Source organism: Mesoplodon mirus, assembly GCF_964341445.2.
Source record: "Mesoplodon mirus genome assembly, chromosome: 18".
In the NCBI taxonomy this organism is placed as follows: Eukaryota; Metazoa; Chordata; class Mammalia; order Artiodactyla; family Ziphiidae; genus Mesoplodon; species Mesoplodon mirus.
In genome coordinates, this window is record NC_138994.1 from 18,291,935 (window position 1) to 18,307,909 (window position 15,975).

A 15,975-nucleotide genomic window follows, 5' to 3' on the forward strand; every position below is an offset into this window, starting at 1 on the left:
AAGGAGACCAAATAATAATAGTTTAGGCCTTAGCATAGTCAAGGACCTTTAGTTCGTCCTTAAGGGCTATAGATAACATTCTGAGCCGTATCCTGTAAGCTGTTTTGCAGCTACTGAAGCCCCCACCAGGTGGAGGAAGATGACTACATGATGACCAAATGGAAGCCATGACTTAAGCTACTCCACTTCACACAATTCCGAGAACTGGCCTCAAAGAAATGGGAACAAACCCTGGAACTAAAGATTAACCGTACTTAAAATGACAAAGATGACACTAATCAGACCACCACATTACTGGTTTCAAGATGACTGTCAGAACTGACTATGCTGTTCTGCTCCCTCCCTCCGCCTATATAACCCTGAAACTCCCTTTTAAAAGCCCCTGTCCCCTGAACAGCAATCGGGAGTTCTAGGACAGGACTCCACCCTCTCCCCGGTTGCCAGCCTCTGAAGCAACCTTTCCTTTCCTACCAACACTTGTCTCTCAAGAATTGGCTTTCGAGCGGCGAGCAGCCGGACCTGGGTTCGGTAACACTTTGACACTACCTTCTGGTCTGCTTTTCCCAAAAGCCAGGTGACGACTTCCCTGGCAGTCCAGTAGTGGTTGACTCCACGCTCCCAATGGAGGGGGCATGGGTTCTATCCCTGGTCGGGGGACTAAGATCCCGCATGGCGCGGCCAAAATGAAAATAAAAGCCGGGCGAGCCTGGTACCCTCTGCTTCCCAGTCCCGAGCTGAGTCTGCCACCTCTGGCTGGAAAGCATTTTATCAGCCAGGTGGACAGGGAGCACCAGGGGCAGCACCGTCGGGCCCTAGAAGGAGCCCAGTTGTACCGCTTTGGCGGTTTTCTGATGCTGAAGACCTTCTGCCCACTACTTTCTCGGGACTTCTCAGGAAAGGGGCGTGTGAACCAGACCTCATAGGCACAGGGGCCAGAGCACCAGGGAGGAGGGTGGTCCTCCCAGACTCCAGTCGTGCTCGAAAATGTGGGGATGAAAGGGGCTTGGGCTGCGAGCTTCTTGAGGGCAAGGGCCATGCTCCTTTTGCCCTGGGCCTGGCATGAGGGCAGAGTGGCTGCCACACTCCAGTCTACCACAGCCCCGTTGAGAGCAGCCTCCACCTCCGTGGTGGGCTCAGGTCCCTGTGATCAGCCCCTGCCCTGTGCACACACCCCTGGGGCAGGAGTTATGACCATAGTCTGGGTGCTTGGGTACCCTGGCTGCTTCTTGCAGGACAGTGGCCCCAAGCCCCTCACCAGGCCCTTCACATTCTGAGGGGAGCTGATCCGACTTGGGGAAGTATATCTCAGCACAAGGTGGCCAGGGGGCTTCTCTGCTTCTGTCTGGACAGAGCAGTAAAGGCCTGGGGGCCAGGAGCTCAGAGCTTGGGGACAGGATGGAAGTGAGCTCCTGGTCAGGAACTGCTCTAGATCCTCTCTAGAGGAATCCCAGGATCAGCTAAGTGTGGGTTCTGGAATCAGAGGGGCCACCCCAGCCTCCCTCATTTGTCCCCTCCTAAGGCTTCAGAGGCCCTCATATTTGGGAAGAATTCTTAGTCCTTGGTTTTGTGCTGAGGGCAGCGACCAGGTCTTAACTCCTCTCTGCCAGTTCCTGACACACAGTAGATGCTCAATAATATTTGCTGAAGGAATTCTGCCCAGAGATTATCACCACTCTTGCCCAGGGGGCAGAGGAGGTCAACGTTCCCTATGCTAAATGTTTACTAATATCTTTTCTCCTTGAAAGAAATCAGTTTTCAGGAGGTGGGCCTAAAAGGGGATACACGTTTCAAAGGCTTGTGGCTACTAGCGCCAAAAACTACTCATCTACCCACCAGCCCCAACTCTGCTTTTCCGCTCAGTTAAGATGGAGAAGGTGGCAGGACCTGGTAAAATGTGTCCAGCTGTGGATTCCCCATTCAGTGCATAAGCTATGGCTGGTGACCAAGTACAGGACAGGATGGGGGGGGCAGGGAGGCAATGGGGGGTCTTCAGGATCAGACTTTTCAAACTGGAAGAGACTTTAACTTATCTAGGCCAACATCCTCCTTTTTCAAGGCCCAGAGATGGTGGAAAATTTGTCCAGAGTCACAAAGCAAATTATGGCAGAGTCAAACGTGAATTCAGGTCTCTATTCCAGCCCAGAGCCCTTTGCTTCACCTCCATACTACCTCTTTTGGCCAGAAGGGGGCACTCATGAGTCCTGGAAAAGACAACATTCCCAAGGATGCTGACTCACGCCAGTTGGACTCCTGCAGGAGGAAGGCTGAAGTCGGGTCATAAAATCAATTCTCCTGATAAGGGTTTCTTGTTGAAACCTGGTTGAGCTTGAATCAACAAACAAGGTCCTTGGTGGGAGGAGCCCTGAAGGGGGATGGGGGAAAACTTACTCCAGGCCTCTTTTCTAGCTTCGTTAGTTCACAGGGTTTATAACCCGCTGCAGAAAGTGTTTCTGTGTGTAATTCAAACAAACTCTGTTTTTCCTTTCACTCAGTTGGTACACTGTTGGGACAAGCTTGGGCTGATGACAGCCAGCCCCCAGGTGATGACCTCAGGGAAGGCACCAGCAAAAAGAGTATGTGGCGGCGGGTCTGGGGGAGAAGCTCTGACTTCCAGGCCAGACGCACAGGCCAGTGGGGAGCAGGGTGGCCTGGCAGCTGGCCCAGCCAGCCACTTATCCCAGGGTTGACACCTCTGACACAGCAGGGAGAAAAGGCTGACAGGAGAGGGGAGTGAAAGGGCTTCTGCTGCAAAAGCAGCTCCATTTCCACAGAGGTCCTGGGGCCCTGCCAGGCAATCCTTCCTCCCCTGGTCTGATGTGTGGCTCCCCCGTGCCCCGCAGCACTGATCTTCCCAGCCAACATACAGGATGGGGCAGAGGAGAGAGGAGACCCTAGAGCAGGCCCTGCTGAGTGTGCAGGGGGCCCTCAGACTTCCCTGATTCTAGGACCCAAGCCAGGGGCTCCCCTCCAGTTCTCTGCACTGTCCCCAGGACATTAAATGTCCACCTGACATTTAATCTGTCCCAATCCTGCATCCAGACGGGCCCTCAGCCTGGCCCTCCACCACTGCAACACATTCTCTCACAAAGCCCTTCTTCCCGAGGTTCCAGGTAGCATGAGGCCCAGCAACCTGTGCTGGGGGCAGCCCTGCGGGCAAGGGCTCGGCCACCTGGGAAGAAGGGGGGCAGGAGAGACTCGGAGGAGGGTTGAGCTCTTCGGAGCTGTCTAGAGGGTGAAGGACAAAGAGATCACATGGGAGGCACCCAGGCTGGACTTGAGGGTCCAGTGTTTTGAGCTGTAGCAGCAGCGTAGGCAGCCAGCCGAACCAAGCCAGCTGTGACAGAGCTGAGCTGAGCTCAGACCCACCTTTCTGGGCCCCAGGTACTCTGGTGCCCCAGCAAAAAAGTCAGGAGGATCCGCTCCTGGATTCTGCTGGTTAGAAGGGACCCCAAGTCTCTGGAGGTCAGCCTCTAAGGTCCCAACTCCTGGCTGAGTCTCGATGTGCAGAACCCAGACGGCCTTTGGTTCAGGCTTTCTGGGCAGCCCTTCACCCCAGCCTCTGGCGAAGTAGCTGGACATTCCTGGGCTGAGGCAGGACTCACTGACTTCAGGGCTCAGATGCCGGTCACACATGTGAGTGATCCCTGGGCTCAGACACTGGTCACATACATGATCTCCATGCGCAGCCGCTTCTTGGGACCGTCTGTGTCCTCCATAGTGAGGTCCTGCTCTGGGGCAGCCTCTGTTACAGCTCCTTGCACCTCAGCCTGCGGGCCCTGCCTCTCCATCTTCCCCAGGGCCCAGAAACTGCCACCCATGAAGAGGGCGGCTGAGATGAGGAAGAAACTTGACATGTAGAAAACGTAGCTGAAGTTGCTGGTGGTGTCTAGGAGGAGTCCTAGGGGACAGAGAGCAAGTTAGGCCACTGCCCTTGGCTACCAGGCCTCCCGCCCACGCCCCCCACCCCTGCTAAACTGTGTGCTCTGTGAGACCAGGGATTTTATTGTTGTCTCTGCTGCATCCCCAGCACTAGGAACCGTGGCTGGCACCTAGTGGGAACTCATTAGGTATTTGTTGAATGAAAGGAAAGGCAACACTAAACCAGCCCCAGTCCGGGCAAGAAGAGCCCTTGGGCAGGCCACATGAGCACTTAAGGGCATGTTTCCTTTACCCTTGGTGGCAGGAAGCCAAGGACTCAAGGGCCAGTGGCGTCTGGGACATCTGCTCAGCCCTACCCCAGGCCCACCATACCTCCTCCTGGATTGCTCTCCCCGCTTGTCGGCTTGGAGAACGCCCTTGGAAACTGGGACTTCCAATGCCACACTTGGGAGAAGTCCCCGTTGTCTGACTGTAATAACCGTGCCGTCTGTTGACTGCCCCCCAGCACCACGGGCTTCACAAACCTTCCCTTTTACTCTGAATGTCACACGCTCAGTTGCCCAGCAAGTCCACTCCTGTGGGTCTCTGCTTCCATATCTGTTCGTTTCCCTCCCGGCACAAATCACCATTATGATCGCAAAGGGGCCTCTTTGCTCTAATCCCCGACTCCTCCACCAGAAGGTAAGCCCTGAGAGGTGGGGACTAGTTCTCTGTATTCAGCCCTGCCCACCCCGTGACTGGCACAGGTGTAGGGATGGGTAAGGCAGGTGTTCTCGTCTGCATTTTGCAGAGGACACTGTGGCTCAGAGAAGGAAAATGACTTGCCCGGGCCCCACAGGCAGAGGATGTTAACGACAGCAGACACGTGCATAGCACTTACTGTGTGCCAGGCTCTCTACTAAGCTCTTGGCTATATGACACTTGGGATCCCCACAACAAGCCTATGAGGTAGATCCTGTTGTCATCCCCACTTTACTGATAAGAAACCAGAGGTACAGAGGGGAAGAAAAAGGACTGAGATAAGTCTGGTATGAAAATCCTTATTTTTCACTGTTCATACCCCGAGTGCCAGCTGCGGAACAGGCTACAGCCGGTCCCCTGAGGTGCTTGAGAAAATCACAGATTCCAAGTCTCTAACCCTGAGATGCTGGAGGGGGCCCAAATCTCCAGACTGTTCCTATTTACACACACACACCCCGTGCCCTGCCCAGGCCACACCTGGCTGCCCTCCCTCCCAGGGCCTCACCAGCCAGTGGCGGGGAGATGAGGATGGAGATGCTCTCCAGGACGGTGAAGAGGCCCAGGGCGCTGGAGAACCGGTCCATGGGGACAATGTCCATGAGGACCTGGAAGAGGAGAGCACCAATGCCGCTCATGGACACGCTGTACACCAGGCAGTAGCCCACCAGCACCCGGAAGTCGGCCGACGCTGCGCACGCCAGGTTGGTGAGCCCGTTGAGCAGGGCTGCCAGGCTGAACAGGTACTTGCGGTGACTGGCAAAGTCCCGCCGGCCTGCCACCAGTCCAGCCATGGGCCGCAGGAAGATGTTGCTAAAGCCAATGATGGAGATGAGCAGCGCCGCCCTGTGTTCATCCACCCCGTGCCAAATGGCATACGGCACCAGGAAGACGTGGGGCAGCGGGAAACCCATGATCATCCAGACGACTCCCAGTGTGTACACGCGGTAGCCCACGTTGTGCCGCAGGACATCGAAGGCCAGGTGGCGCTGGACGGCCCGACCGCATGCTGCCGGGCAGCCTGGTGCGGGTCTCTTGGAAGGTGGAGGGAGGCCATCTCTGGTCTCAGGGGTCACACTGGCAGGCACGGGCCTCAGGATGGCCCCACAGACACAGCAGTGGAGGAGAACCCCGCCGAAGATGAGGAAGCTGCCTCTCCAGCCCATGTCCTCCAGAAGATAGCGGGAGAGCAGTGGCCAGAGCATGATGCCCAGGGAGACGCCCGCCGAGGCCAGCGCGTTGGCCAGCACCCGCCAGCGGGTGAAGTAGAATCCCAGCACAGTGATGCTTGACTGAAAGCTGAAGCACATGCCCAGGCCTGCGGAAGGAGAGGGGAGGACCAGCTCCAGGGCGCACCCAGTGCAGGGACCCTGGAGTCATGTCCCAGGTCTGTTCTCCTTCCGTTCCAGCGCAGACCCACTTCCAGGTCCCCAGGGATTTAAGATGGAATCAGCCTACCTCACCACCTCCCTAGAAGCATCCCACCCCTCAGATCTGCCCTCTCAAGGTTGCCAGGGGCACACCTGTTCCCGCTGGCACAGCACCAGGGGGATTTTCAAAAACCTAAATCAGGTTAAGTCTCTCTGCTGCTTAGCACCTTCTAAAGATTTCCCATCACACCTAGAAAAAACACCAGAGTATTTACTATGCCCTGGAAGGCTCTGCACGGTCTGGCCCCTGGCCACCTCTTGGGTGCCATCTCAGGCCACTCTCCCTGTCACTCGCCATGATCAAGCCCCGTCAGTCTCTTTCTCTTCCTCTGGACATTAAGCTGCCCACCTACTCAGACATTTGCAGTTGCCATTCCCTCTGCCTGGAATATGCTTCCCTCAGACTTTCCTCTCCTGACTCAGCTTGGATGCCACCTCCCCCCGCACTCCGTGCACAGCTGAACGTGCTGGAGAGAAAGTTCACAACCACGCTGTGACCACTGGCCTCAGGCAGGCCCTCGGGCCACCCACGGTGCCACTGTAGTTCCCTCGACCATGTACTCTCCCCCCTCTTAGATGACCACCAGGCCTCCGTCCTCTGAGCACCCTGACACCTCCCTCACTGCCAGCTGACCACCTACCTTCCCGTCTGTGACAATGGACAGTCCGTGCTCCCAGTCAAAGGCAACCCTCCACTTCTGCCCTGCATCCTGTCTACTTGAAGGCACATCCCTCCAGCAATTTCTTTCTCCTGTGGCATCCATTATCCCCTCTTTACTAGATCATTCTCCTTCATTGTTATTTCTCCCGTTAAAACAAAACTCTTGACGTCAGTCTCTTCTGGGTACTGGTCCATTTCTCTGCTCCCCTTATATCAAAATTTCTTGGAAATACTGTTTATCTCCACTGTCTCCAGTCTCCCTCCTCCTCTTCTCTCTCTTTTTTTTTTTGGCCGTACCACGTGGCTTGTGGGATCCCAATTCCCCAACCAGGGATCAAACCTGGGCCACGGCAGTGAAAGCCCAGAATCCTAACTACTAGGCCACCTGGGAACGCCCCTATTGTTCTCTTTTGAACCTGTTCCAATCAGGCTTTCATCCTTACCTCTGCTCCAGGATTCCTCTTATCAAAGCCGCCAACTTCCACTTTGCAAAGCCGAAGATGGAGTCTGATCCCCACTCGGTCTGATCCATCAGTGGCTTGACAGTCGCTCCCTCCCTCCTGCTTGTGCACTTTCCTCACTTCCTTTCTCAAGAAACCCCACTCCCTCTCTGTCACTTCTTCCTGCCCAGGCCGCTAACCACTGGAGTGTCCGTGTCCTGGGCCTCAGGCCTCAGTCCTTTACATCCGCCCTCCCTTGTTCCCTTAGTGACAGCAAGGCGATATCTCATCTCGAGACGAGTACCAGCCATCTCAGGATCCCCCAGCTGCCCGCTCCAGCTCAGTCCTGTTCCCTGAACTCCAGACTGGATGTGTCCACACCTAAGCCTCCCATCCTCCCGAGAACCTGCTCCTCCCCTAGTGTCCCACTGTAGTTAGTGGCTACTGCATTCTTCCATCCTCCCCTTGGGGTCACCCTTCTTGGCTCTTGGGTCATCCTTGGGTCCTTCTCTGCACCTCACATGCCGTCCTGAACACGACCACTTCCCATCTCCCCAGTCATACCACCCTGGTTGAAGGTACCACCACCTCCCGGCTGGGTGGTGACCATGCCCCTGCCTGTTCTCTGCTCCCAGCCCAGCCCCCTATGGTGTATTCTCAGCACCGCAGCCAGAGCAGTGCTCAGTGCTTCACAAACAGCGGCTGGATGATGTCCCTCTGCCCGAACCCCTCACATCGCTCCCCATCTCACTACACAGCCTTTTAGGAACTAAACCTGTATCTGGTCTCCCCACCCCCCCACCCCTTTGACCCTTCATTCATGCCCCTCCACCCCATCGGCCTCCGCGCTGCTCCCTGAGCACTTCTGGGCCTTTGCTTTTGCCGTTCCTGCTGCCTGGAATGCTCTTCCCCAGACAGCCTCCTGGCAGCCGCCCTCACCTCCTCCTGCCCAAATGCCACCTTCTCTGCAAGGCCTTTCCCGACCGCCCTGCTGAAATCAGCAACCTCCCCCAACCCTGCTTTACCTTCCGCATTGGCTGTTTTAGTTATTCAACCTCTTTACTTGTTTAATCTCTACCCCCCCACCCTGAACTGAGCCGGGACACGATCACATCAGCAGTCCTGTCTGCTCAGGTGCTTGTCATGATCAGATATGATCCCTCTTCCTCCTCTGTTCATTGTTCCTCTCCCTCTTGTGACTGGAGGCAGCCCCAGAAGATTTGGTGCTTCGCCTGCCCTGTTCACTGTGCCTGGCCCTTTTCAGCCTTGCACCCAGCAGCTACCCAGCAATTCTCGACGTGGAATGACAGTCACCTGTGATGAAGCCTGCCGTGAGGTAGAGCTGGCCGAGGGTGCAGCAGAAGGACCCGGCCACCATGCCCAGGCTGGCCAGCACGCCGCCCAGCATCACCGTCGCTCTGCAGCCAAAGCGTCCCACCAGGATGCTGCACAAGGGTCCTGTGCAGAGGAGGCAGCCGGCAGGTGGCAGCGGAATGACAAGGTCAGAGGGAAGGGGACAGTGGGATTGGGAGGGGGTTCCAGCAGGAACTAGCAGGTGGCTTAACGGGCAGAAGCCCCGGAACATACAGACCTGGGTTCCGAGCCCCGCCCTGCCACAGACTGGCTACGGGCCAAGCAACGCCAATCCCTCTCTGTGCTGCAGTTTCCTCCCCCAGAGACTGAGGGGTCAGACTGGGTGATGTCTGGCCAGCTGTGAGGTGAGGTGCTGCAAATATTCCGTTTGACCCTGACAAGGATCCCCGGAGGTACAGACTGAGGCCGTTCACTGCACTGACCTGAGGCCACTTCCGTCCAGGTGAAATGGGATTGGCTTGTGACGTGGGTGGACGCCCCTCATGGGGGTCTGTCTTGGTGGACGAGGGTCCCAGGGCAGTTAAATCATGGTGAGTGCCGCCTCCAGCCCCTGCTCCCCCTCCCCCATCCTCAAGAAGACTGGCCACAGCCCTCCCACCATCCTTCAACCTGTCCAGGGTGGGCAGCCTGGGGCCCTGGGCCACCCTTCACCCACTGGCTCTGGCCTCTGGGGCACTCTGGAGAAAAGCAGGTGGGGTACCCTCTCCCCCCAACCCCCTCCAGCCACCACCAAAGTCTTGCACCCAGATGTTGAGCTCCTGGTAGGGAGGGGCCTGTTCTCCCTCACCCACCCCCACCCTGAGCTGCTTTCTCACCAGTGCAGACCCAGAGTAGAAGTGAGCCTGTCCTGGCCGCCTGCTCTTAACACCTCACAGGGCCCCATTCACCAAGTACCCTGCCCCCGAGTACACACAGCAGAGTTTCTCCAGAGTTGCTCTACCAGAGAGCAGCCAAAGGGACAAGGAAAGTGTGTGTGTGCACTCGGTGTGTGTCTGTGTGTTTGGCGTGGAGAGAGGATGTGTGGGTGTGAGCCAGTACGAGTATGGGAGCGAACATGGGAAGTGAGCGGCCCGTCCTCAGAGGTAATCAAGGAGAGGCAGCCATAGAGGGAGAGGCAAGGCTTTGAAGTGGACATGACTGCTGACTCACACATCTCTCCCACCTCATACTCTGGCCTGACTTTGGAAAGGTGACACAGAGGAAAGCCCTGCGTCATCGAGTTGTGAGTGAGGGGCTGGGATGTGTGCCAGCTCAGCCGAGACAGCCAAGGGCGTGGGGTGGGGCGCTGGGAAGCAAGGTGTTTCTGCTTCCACCCTGAACTCACTGCAACACCGGCAAGGCCTTGTACTTTGTGCTTGCTTTCCTCACCTCTAAAACGTGTGGGGGTGAGAGGTACTTAGGATCAAGGACACTTTGAAGTTTAAAATTTCCATGATACTCTGAATGAGTGTGGGCTAAAGGGGTGTGTGGGGGGGGGGGGACACAGACAGACAGACAGGAGTCCCGGGCCCACTGAGATGCTGGCACACCTGCTAGGCATGAGTCTAAAGCTGGTGCGGGAGTGAGGTCCCCAGCGAATGCCTGGCTCCCAGCCCCTGGCCCAGACTCCTCTCTGGCTGCAGGGAAGGAACTGTCTGAGATTCCCACTTCTGCCCAACCTTGCTGACAAAAAGGTTATGCGGTCTGGGCTGGGCCTGGCCTTGCTCCTTGCCAGGCAGCATGCTCAGGGGTCATTGCAGTGAGGGTGGCTTCTATCCCAGTCTGACTTCCCTCTCCATTTGAGGGAAGGACCTGGAATAACAAGCAGGCTGCTGGTGCCAGGTGGAGGGCAGGGCAGGAGGTAAGCAGGGAGATGGATCAGCTGAGACAGGCAAACACACCCGTGGGGAGAGCCCGGCGGGCTGTGAGGTCTGGCTCTAGCTGACCAGGCCCCTCTGAGGGAACGGCCTGTGGAGCTCTCCCTGGAGATCTTCCAGGAGCCCAAGGCTATTGTGGAGAACCCTCCTGAGCAGCCCCTGCCCTTCCCTTTCCCTGGGGTCAGGGTGAGGTGCTCACATCCCTGGAGGAGCCCTCCCTCCGTCTCCCCAGCCCTTGCAAAACCCCCTCTGCTTCCTGGTGAAAGATGGGCTCTTGCCCTGCCCCAATCCTGCTCCTGGTGTCTTCCTTGAGCCCCACTTCCCATCCTGAAGCCCTGATGAGGGTCTCCAAAATACTAATAATTCACAGCTTCTTCCGTTGCCCTAGCTCTCAGACCTGGCCGGGACCTCATGTGATCTTCTCTCCAATCCTGTGTGGGAGGTGGGCAGGATGGGATACTGGGCGTTACTCCCATATTGCAGAGGAAAAAACTGAGCTTCTGAGAGATCACCCAGCAGGACCCCAAGCCACTCCTCCTCCAGTCTGTGCTTGAGTGCCCGGCACGCCTACAGTCTGGATCCATCCTCCCACGGTCATCAAGGGCACCGGCTTTACATCTTAGGGGCCTCTCCACCCTCTGCCCCTCCCCAGCCCAGTCCAGCCCAGTCCCGCCAGACTCCAGGCAGGGGAACTGGCCCTGCTGAAATCAGAGGAGGTCTTAGGGATACACAGCACAAGGCAAAACCTGTGGCCTCAGAGAGAGGGACCCAGGAGGCCAGGGGGATTGTGGCTTCCTCCCCGACCCAGGCTCTTTTTCAACCCTCCCTCCATCCCTCCCCTGGCTGCTCACCCCCTGCATGGAGCATGGCTGTCAGGATGGAGGGGAACCAGGAGGTCTCGCTGTTGCTGGCCTGGAACTCACGCTGCAGTTCAGTGAAGAAGATGCCGATGCATGTGGGGAAGCCCAGGGTGAGGCCCTGGGTCACCACAGAGGCCAGGAGCACCATCCAGGCCCGGCAGCCCTCCGAACACTCCAGGGCCTGGGGCATCCTCGGCTACGAGCGTTGCTGCCACAGCCTCACGGCCACTGCTCCTACTGCCCGGGCCGCCTGGGGAAGGGACAGAATGGAGCTGCCAGCCCTCCCTTGGCCCACCTGACACCTTCCCTGGGTGCTGGAAACCGTCCCTTCCTCTTGCCCCAGCACCAGGTATCACAGAGGGGCACTGCCCCCTGGGAGGTGGCCAGAGGCCCATGCGCTGGCCTTGGCATCTCCTTTCACCTACTTCCCAGAGCAAGCCTGGAGGGAGGGACAGGAGGGGCAAGGAGGTGAGCCATAAGTGAGACAAGGCAGGTGGGTGGAATTCTTTCTGGTTGTTATATCACTCAGTGGTCAGCAGGTGGGACTTCCCAGCCAGCCTTGGCCCGCCTGCACACACCACGTGGCAAGCACTCGACAATCGCTTACAGAATGGAGCAGGCGTCTGAGCCAGCCTAGCCCCGATGGCACACAGGCACACACGGATACCTTCCATTCATAACCAGGCTTCCTGCTCACAAACACGGGCTTTTGCAATGCCACATCAACAGCCAGGTTCACTGTCCGTGCTGCCGTGATGCCTGAGGTGAACAAGACAGGGCTGGGGCCCCCCAGGAGTGTACACAGAACAGCTAAACGAGGGCTTACGTAGATACACACGCAGAGGGCTTCCCTGGTGGCGCAGTGGTTAAGAATCCGCCTGCAGGGAACATATGTATATGTATAACTGATTCACTTTGTTACAAAGCAGAAACGAACACATCATTGTAAAGCAATTATACTCCAATAAAGATGTAAAAAAAAAAAAGAATCCGCCTGCCAATGCAGGGGACACAGGTTCGAGCCCTGGTCTGGGAAGATCCCACATGCTGCGGAGCAACTAAGCCCATGAGCCACAGCTACTGAGCCTGTGCTCTAGCGCCTGCGCGCCACAACTACTGAAGTCCACGCACCTAGAGCCCGTGCTCTGCAACAAGAGAAGCCACCACAATGAGAAGACTGTGCACCGCAATGAAGAGTAGCCCCTGCTCGCCGCAACTAGAGAAAGCCCGTGCGCAGCAACGAAGACCCAACGCAGCCAAAAATAAAAAAAGAGATACACATGCAGACACACCCAGACACACACCACACAGACAAGCAGAGAGAAACACATGGAACCACCCAGGCACACAGATTTATATGCAGACACACACTTATATAGACACATACAGAAAAGTCTAGAGACACACAGACACAGTCACACATACAGATGCGCACAGACATATACAGAGACACAACAGACATACACTTACGCAGATACATACTTAAAGAGACAAACTCAGACAAGCCTAGAGACATACAATCAAATGCACACTGACAGACACATGCTACACAGACGTAAGGACACACACAAACTCACAGGGTCGCACGCTCTGCAGACAGATACACACACCCTCACATCTTTGACTCAGTCCTACCTTGGTTCCTCGCCACCACCCAGGCCACTCTCCCCATCACAGAAGCTGCCTTAACCAGGCCGCAAAGCCCCAGCCCCCTCCCCAGATGTTGAGCCCTTTTCCAGTCCCCTCCATCCTGGCTTTCCAAAGAGCCAAAGGATCCCAGGAGCTCCTGTTCCCAAGCCTCCCTCCTTTTAGCCCCAGGCCCCGAAGATCCATGGAAACTCAGGAAACTACCAGAAATATGAAACCCCCTTCCTGCCAAGCCCAGCACCCCACCCCAGGGCCCAGGAGCTTTAACACAGCACCTAAGCCGGATCCACCCTAACTGCCTCCTTCGCGGGCTCCAATCCCTTCTCCAGCCACAAGGCCTCTTCCCTCCCCAGAGGACCCCCAGGGGCCCTGCTAAGGGGAGCAGCCCATTCATCCCTAGCCCCCGGAGGGTGTGGGGCATGTGTGTTGGGGGGGGACCTCGAGTCCTGTGTGTGGGCTGGGAGCACCTCCTGCCCTCCTAGCTCCTGCACATGACACTAGCCCTAGAGGTCCCCCAGCTCCGATTCTCCCAGCTCAGCGCCATGCTCTGGGCAAACCTCAGACACAGGCTCCTCCAGCAAACTGGCTCTCGCCCCTTCCAGGATTTCTGTTCCCTTGGCAAATGAAAAGGCCACTGGTGCCACCTGATCCTCTCTGTGAATGTCAAGTCTCTCCACCCTGCTCTACTGCTCACCCCCTCCCCACACATCCCGGCCCCTCGGTCCTCCCAGAAGGGCCGCCAGCCTTCCCTCCACCACCCTCACTTCCTCCCGCTCCCCCCATGGTGCCCCACCCCGGCACTCCCCAGCCCCTCCCCGCTCTGGTCCCCTCTCCTTCCTCCCTTGTCTGGCCCCTCTATGGAGAGGTCTCTTTCTGTGCCCTTAGTCCAGGTCTCTGACCTTTGCTCTGCACTTACCTTCCCTCTGAACCTTTCAGTGGAGCTAGTCTCTCCTCCCTCCAGGTCCCCCAGACAATCAGAGCCCAGGAAACCCTAAGCACCTTTGTTCTCTCTTTGCCCTGGCCTCCCTCTGGGAGCTGTCTTGAAGACTTTGGCCTTCCACAAGGAGGCTATCCCCTCCCATACACCCCCAATTCCTGGGTCACACACATAGCTTTTCTGTCCCCCAGCCCCCCTGCCCCCAGCAAGCTGGTTCCCCCTCCGGAACTTGGCTGCCGAGATTCCAAAATCCTCAGCCAGAGAGAAGTCCCGTTGGTCCTTCAAGATTTGGCTCCAGCAGCACCTCCAGGAAGCTACCCTGACCCCTACCCCAGGCTAGGCTAGGCATTTCCTGTATTTCTCTCTGTAATAGTAGTTCTCACACCACATTGGAGTGGGTCCTTCCCTTGTTTAGCACTGTCGCCCCCCTCCTCCTCCCCACCTTCCATACCACCAGCAGGACCTGTTCACAGCCCCGCACCCAGCCTCCACCTGAGCACAAAATGTAACATTAATATGACCCACCTGTGTTCTCCGGGGGGCAGGCAAGCCCAGGAACAAGGGTGACCTGGTTTCCCAGCAGGGAGGTCCATTCCAGAAGACTCGAGCAGAGCAGAGATGGGGGCTCCGGCTCCACCTCTGCCCCAGCAGAGAAGTGGTCTTCCCTTGGTACCGGCAACCAGGAGTCACAATCACCGCCTGGTGCGTGGCTGGGGCAAAGGAGGGAGACGCGGCTGGAGACACCTCACTCTCCCTTCCCGGGACTGGAGGCGAGCAGCTTTCCGCAGGAGCTGCCGACCTCAGCCCTCAGGGGTCCCCCACCCTGAGTGAGACCATCTTCATGCCCAGGTGGCCTGAAGCTGGGTTTGTGGGCAGGGCAGAAGTTCACATGACACCTCTTGTCCTCCCGTCACACACAGTCCCTGGGCTGATTTTCAGGGCTTCTCATCTGATGACAGAGGCCTAGCTAGGCCCTCAGAATCCAATCCCAGCCCCTCTGAGCTTGCAGGTACGGGCAAAAGGGTGAGCGGATGCTCTCACACAGGGCTTTGGGGTTAGGGGCCGCCTCCTCTCCCTCTGCCCCCTTCCCGTGGTGGGAGAGCTGGTGAGAGGAAAACAAGGAATCACCAGCTTCACCAGCAGCGGAAGGATGGCCAGACCCTGCAGACCCTCTCTCTGCCCAGGCCCCACATCAGGCAGGATCCCGGGCCTGAAGCCCAGGACACAGGACAGGCAGCAGTGTGGTTTCCTGCTGGACAGGAGAGCAGCAAGAACCAGCCTGAGCCTGCGGTTGGCAACCCCGCACATCCCTGCACCTGGCAGGGGCCGGCTGGGGCCAGCCACCCTCCTCCTTTCTGTGCCTCCAAAGGTGCCCCGCCATCTGGGCAGGAGCAGGCTGACCACAGCCTGGAAGGGGGATGGGATAGGCAGCAGGAACTTCCTGACCTCTTGTCACCCTGGCTCAGTCCCTGCTGTCGGGATCTAGTTTCCTTCCACTCGGCTTCCCACCCACCCCAGGATGGATCTCCTCTGGGTGGGGCTTCTGGGACGTCCAGGCGGCGTCCCCGTGGAGATTTCAGCGCAGGCCTTGGCTGGTGCCTGTCCCCTCATCCCTCAGGCCATCGCAGGCTGGGGCGGCCCAGGACCCGGACAAGAGGCTTTTCTGGATCCTCTCCCCCCACAGGCGGGAAGGGGCCCCGGAGGCCCACAGCGGGGCGGCCCCGCGACGGCGCTCACAGGGACCCCGGCACCCTGGGGACTGTGGGGGGAGCCTGCTCACCGGCTCGCCCGGGCCCGGCGGAGGGGCGGCTCCACTCCAGCGGAGCGCGGCTTCCTGCGGCCCGGCCCGCTAGCGGTGGAGGCGGCAGGACGCCGGGCGGCGGCGGGGACCGGAGGGGCGGGCCGCAGGGCTCCGGTGGGCGGGACCACCTCCGCGTCTCCAGGGAGCCGGGCGGGGAGGCCTCCGGGCGGGGCGGAGGGGCGTGCCCGGGGCCCGCAGCCGCTTCTGTCAACCTCGCCCCCTCGTCTGAGTGGCCCCGACCCCGGCTCGGCGGGTTTATTTGCATGTCGTTAGCATGTCATTTGCGTAGCCCTCCTTGTCACTTTGCGGCTTCTCGATTTTCCCGCTCTGGGTTCTAGGGGCGCCAGGAGTG

General features: G+C 58.0%; 1 protein-coding gene across 6 annotated transcripts; it reads right to left on the reverse strand.

Moving 5' to 3' along the window:
- Positions 1 to 2,116: 2,116 nt before the first annotated feature.
- Positions 2,117 to 15,704, reverse strand: SLC16A5 (solute carrier family 16 member 5). Of its 6 annotated transcripts, none has more exons than XM_082604022.1 (5): positions 15,603 to 15,704; positions 14,348 to 14,532; positions 8,463 to 8,606; positions 5,126 to 5,935; positions 2,117 to 3,898 (listed from the first exon to the last, which is right to left on the reverse strand). In XM_082604022.1, exons 3-5 carry the CDS (start codon positions 8,554 to 8,556, stop codon positions 3,651 to 3,653), a joined length of 1,152 nt encoding a protein of 383 aa, XP_082460148.1. In that variant the 5' UTR covers positions 8,557 to 8,606; positions 14,348 to 14,532; positions 15,603 to 15,704; the 3' UTR covers positions 2,117 to 3,650. The 6 variants fall into 6 exon arrangements, with proteins under 6 accessions (XP_082460148.1, XP_082460143.1, XP_082460147.1 ...); XM_082604017.1 differs by lacking the exon at positions 15,603 to 15,704 and adding an exon at positions 15,336 to 15,592; XM_082604021.1 differs by lacking the exon at positions 15,603 to 15,704 and adding an exon at positions 15,269 to 15,426.
- Between the last annotated feature and the right edge of the window lie 271 nt (positions 15,705 to 15,975).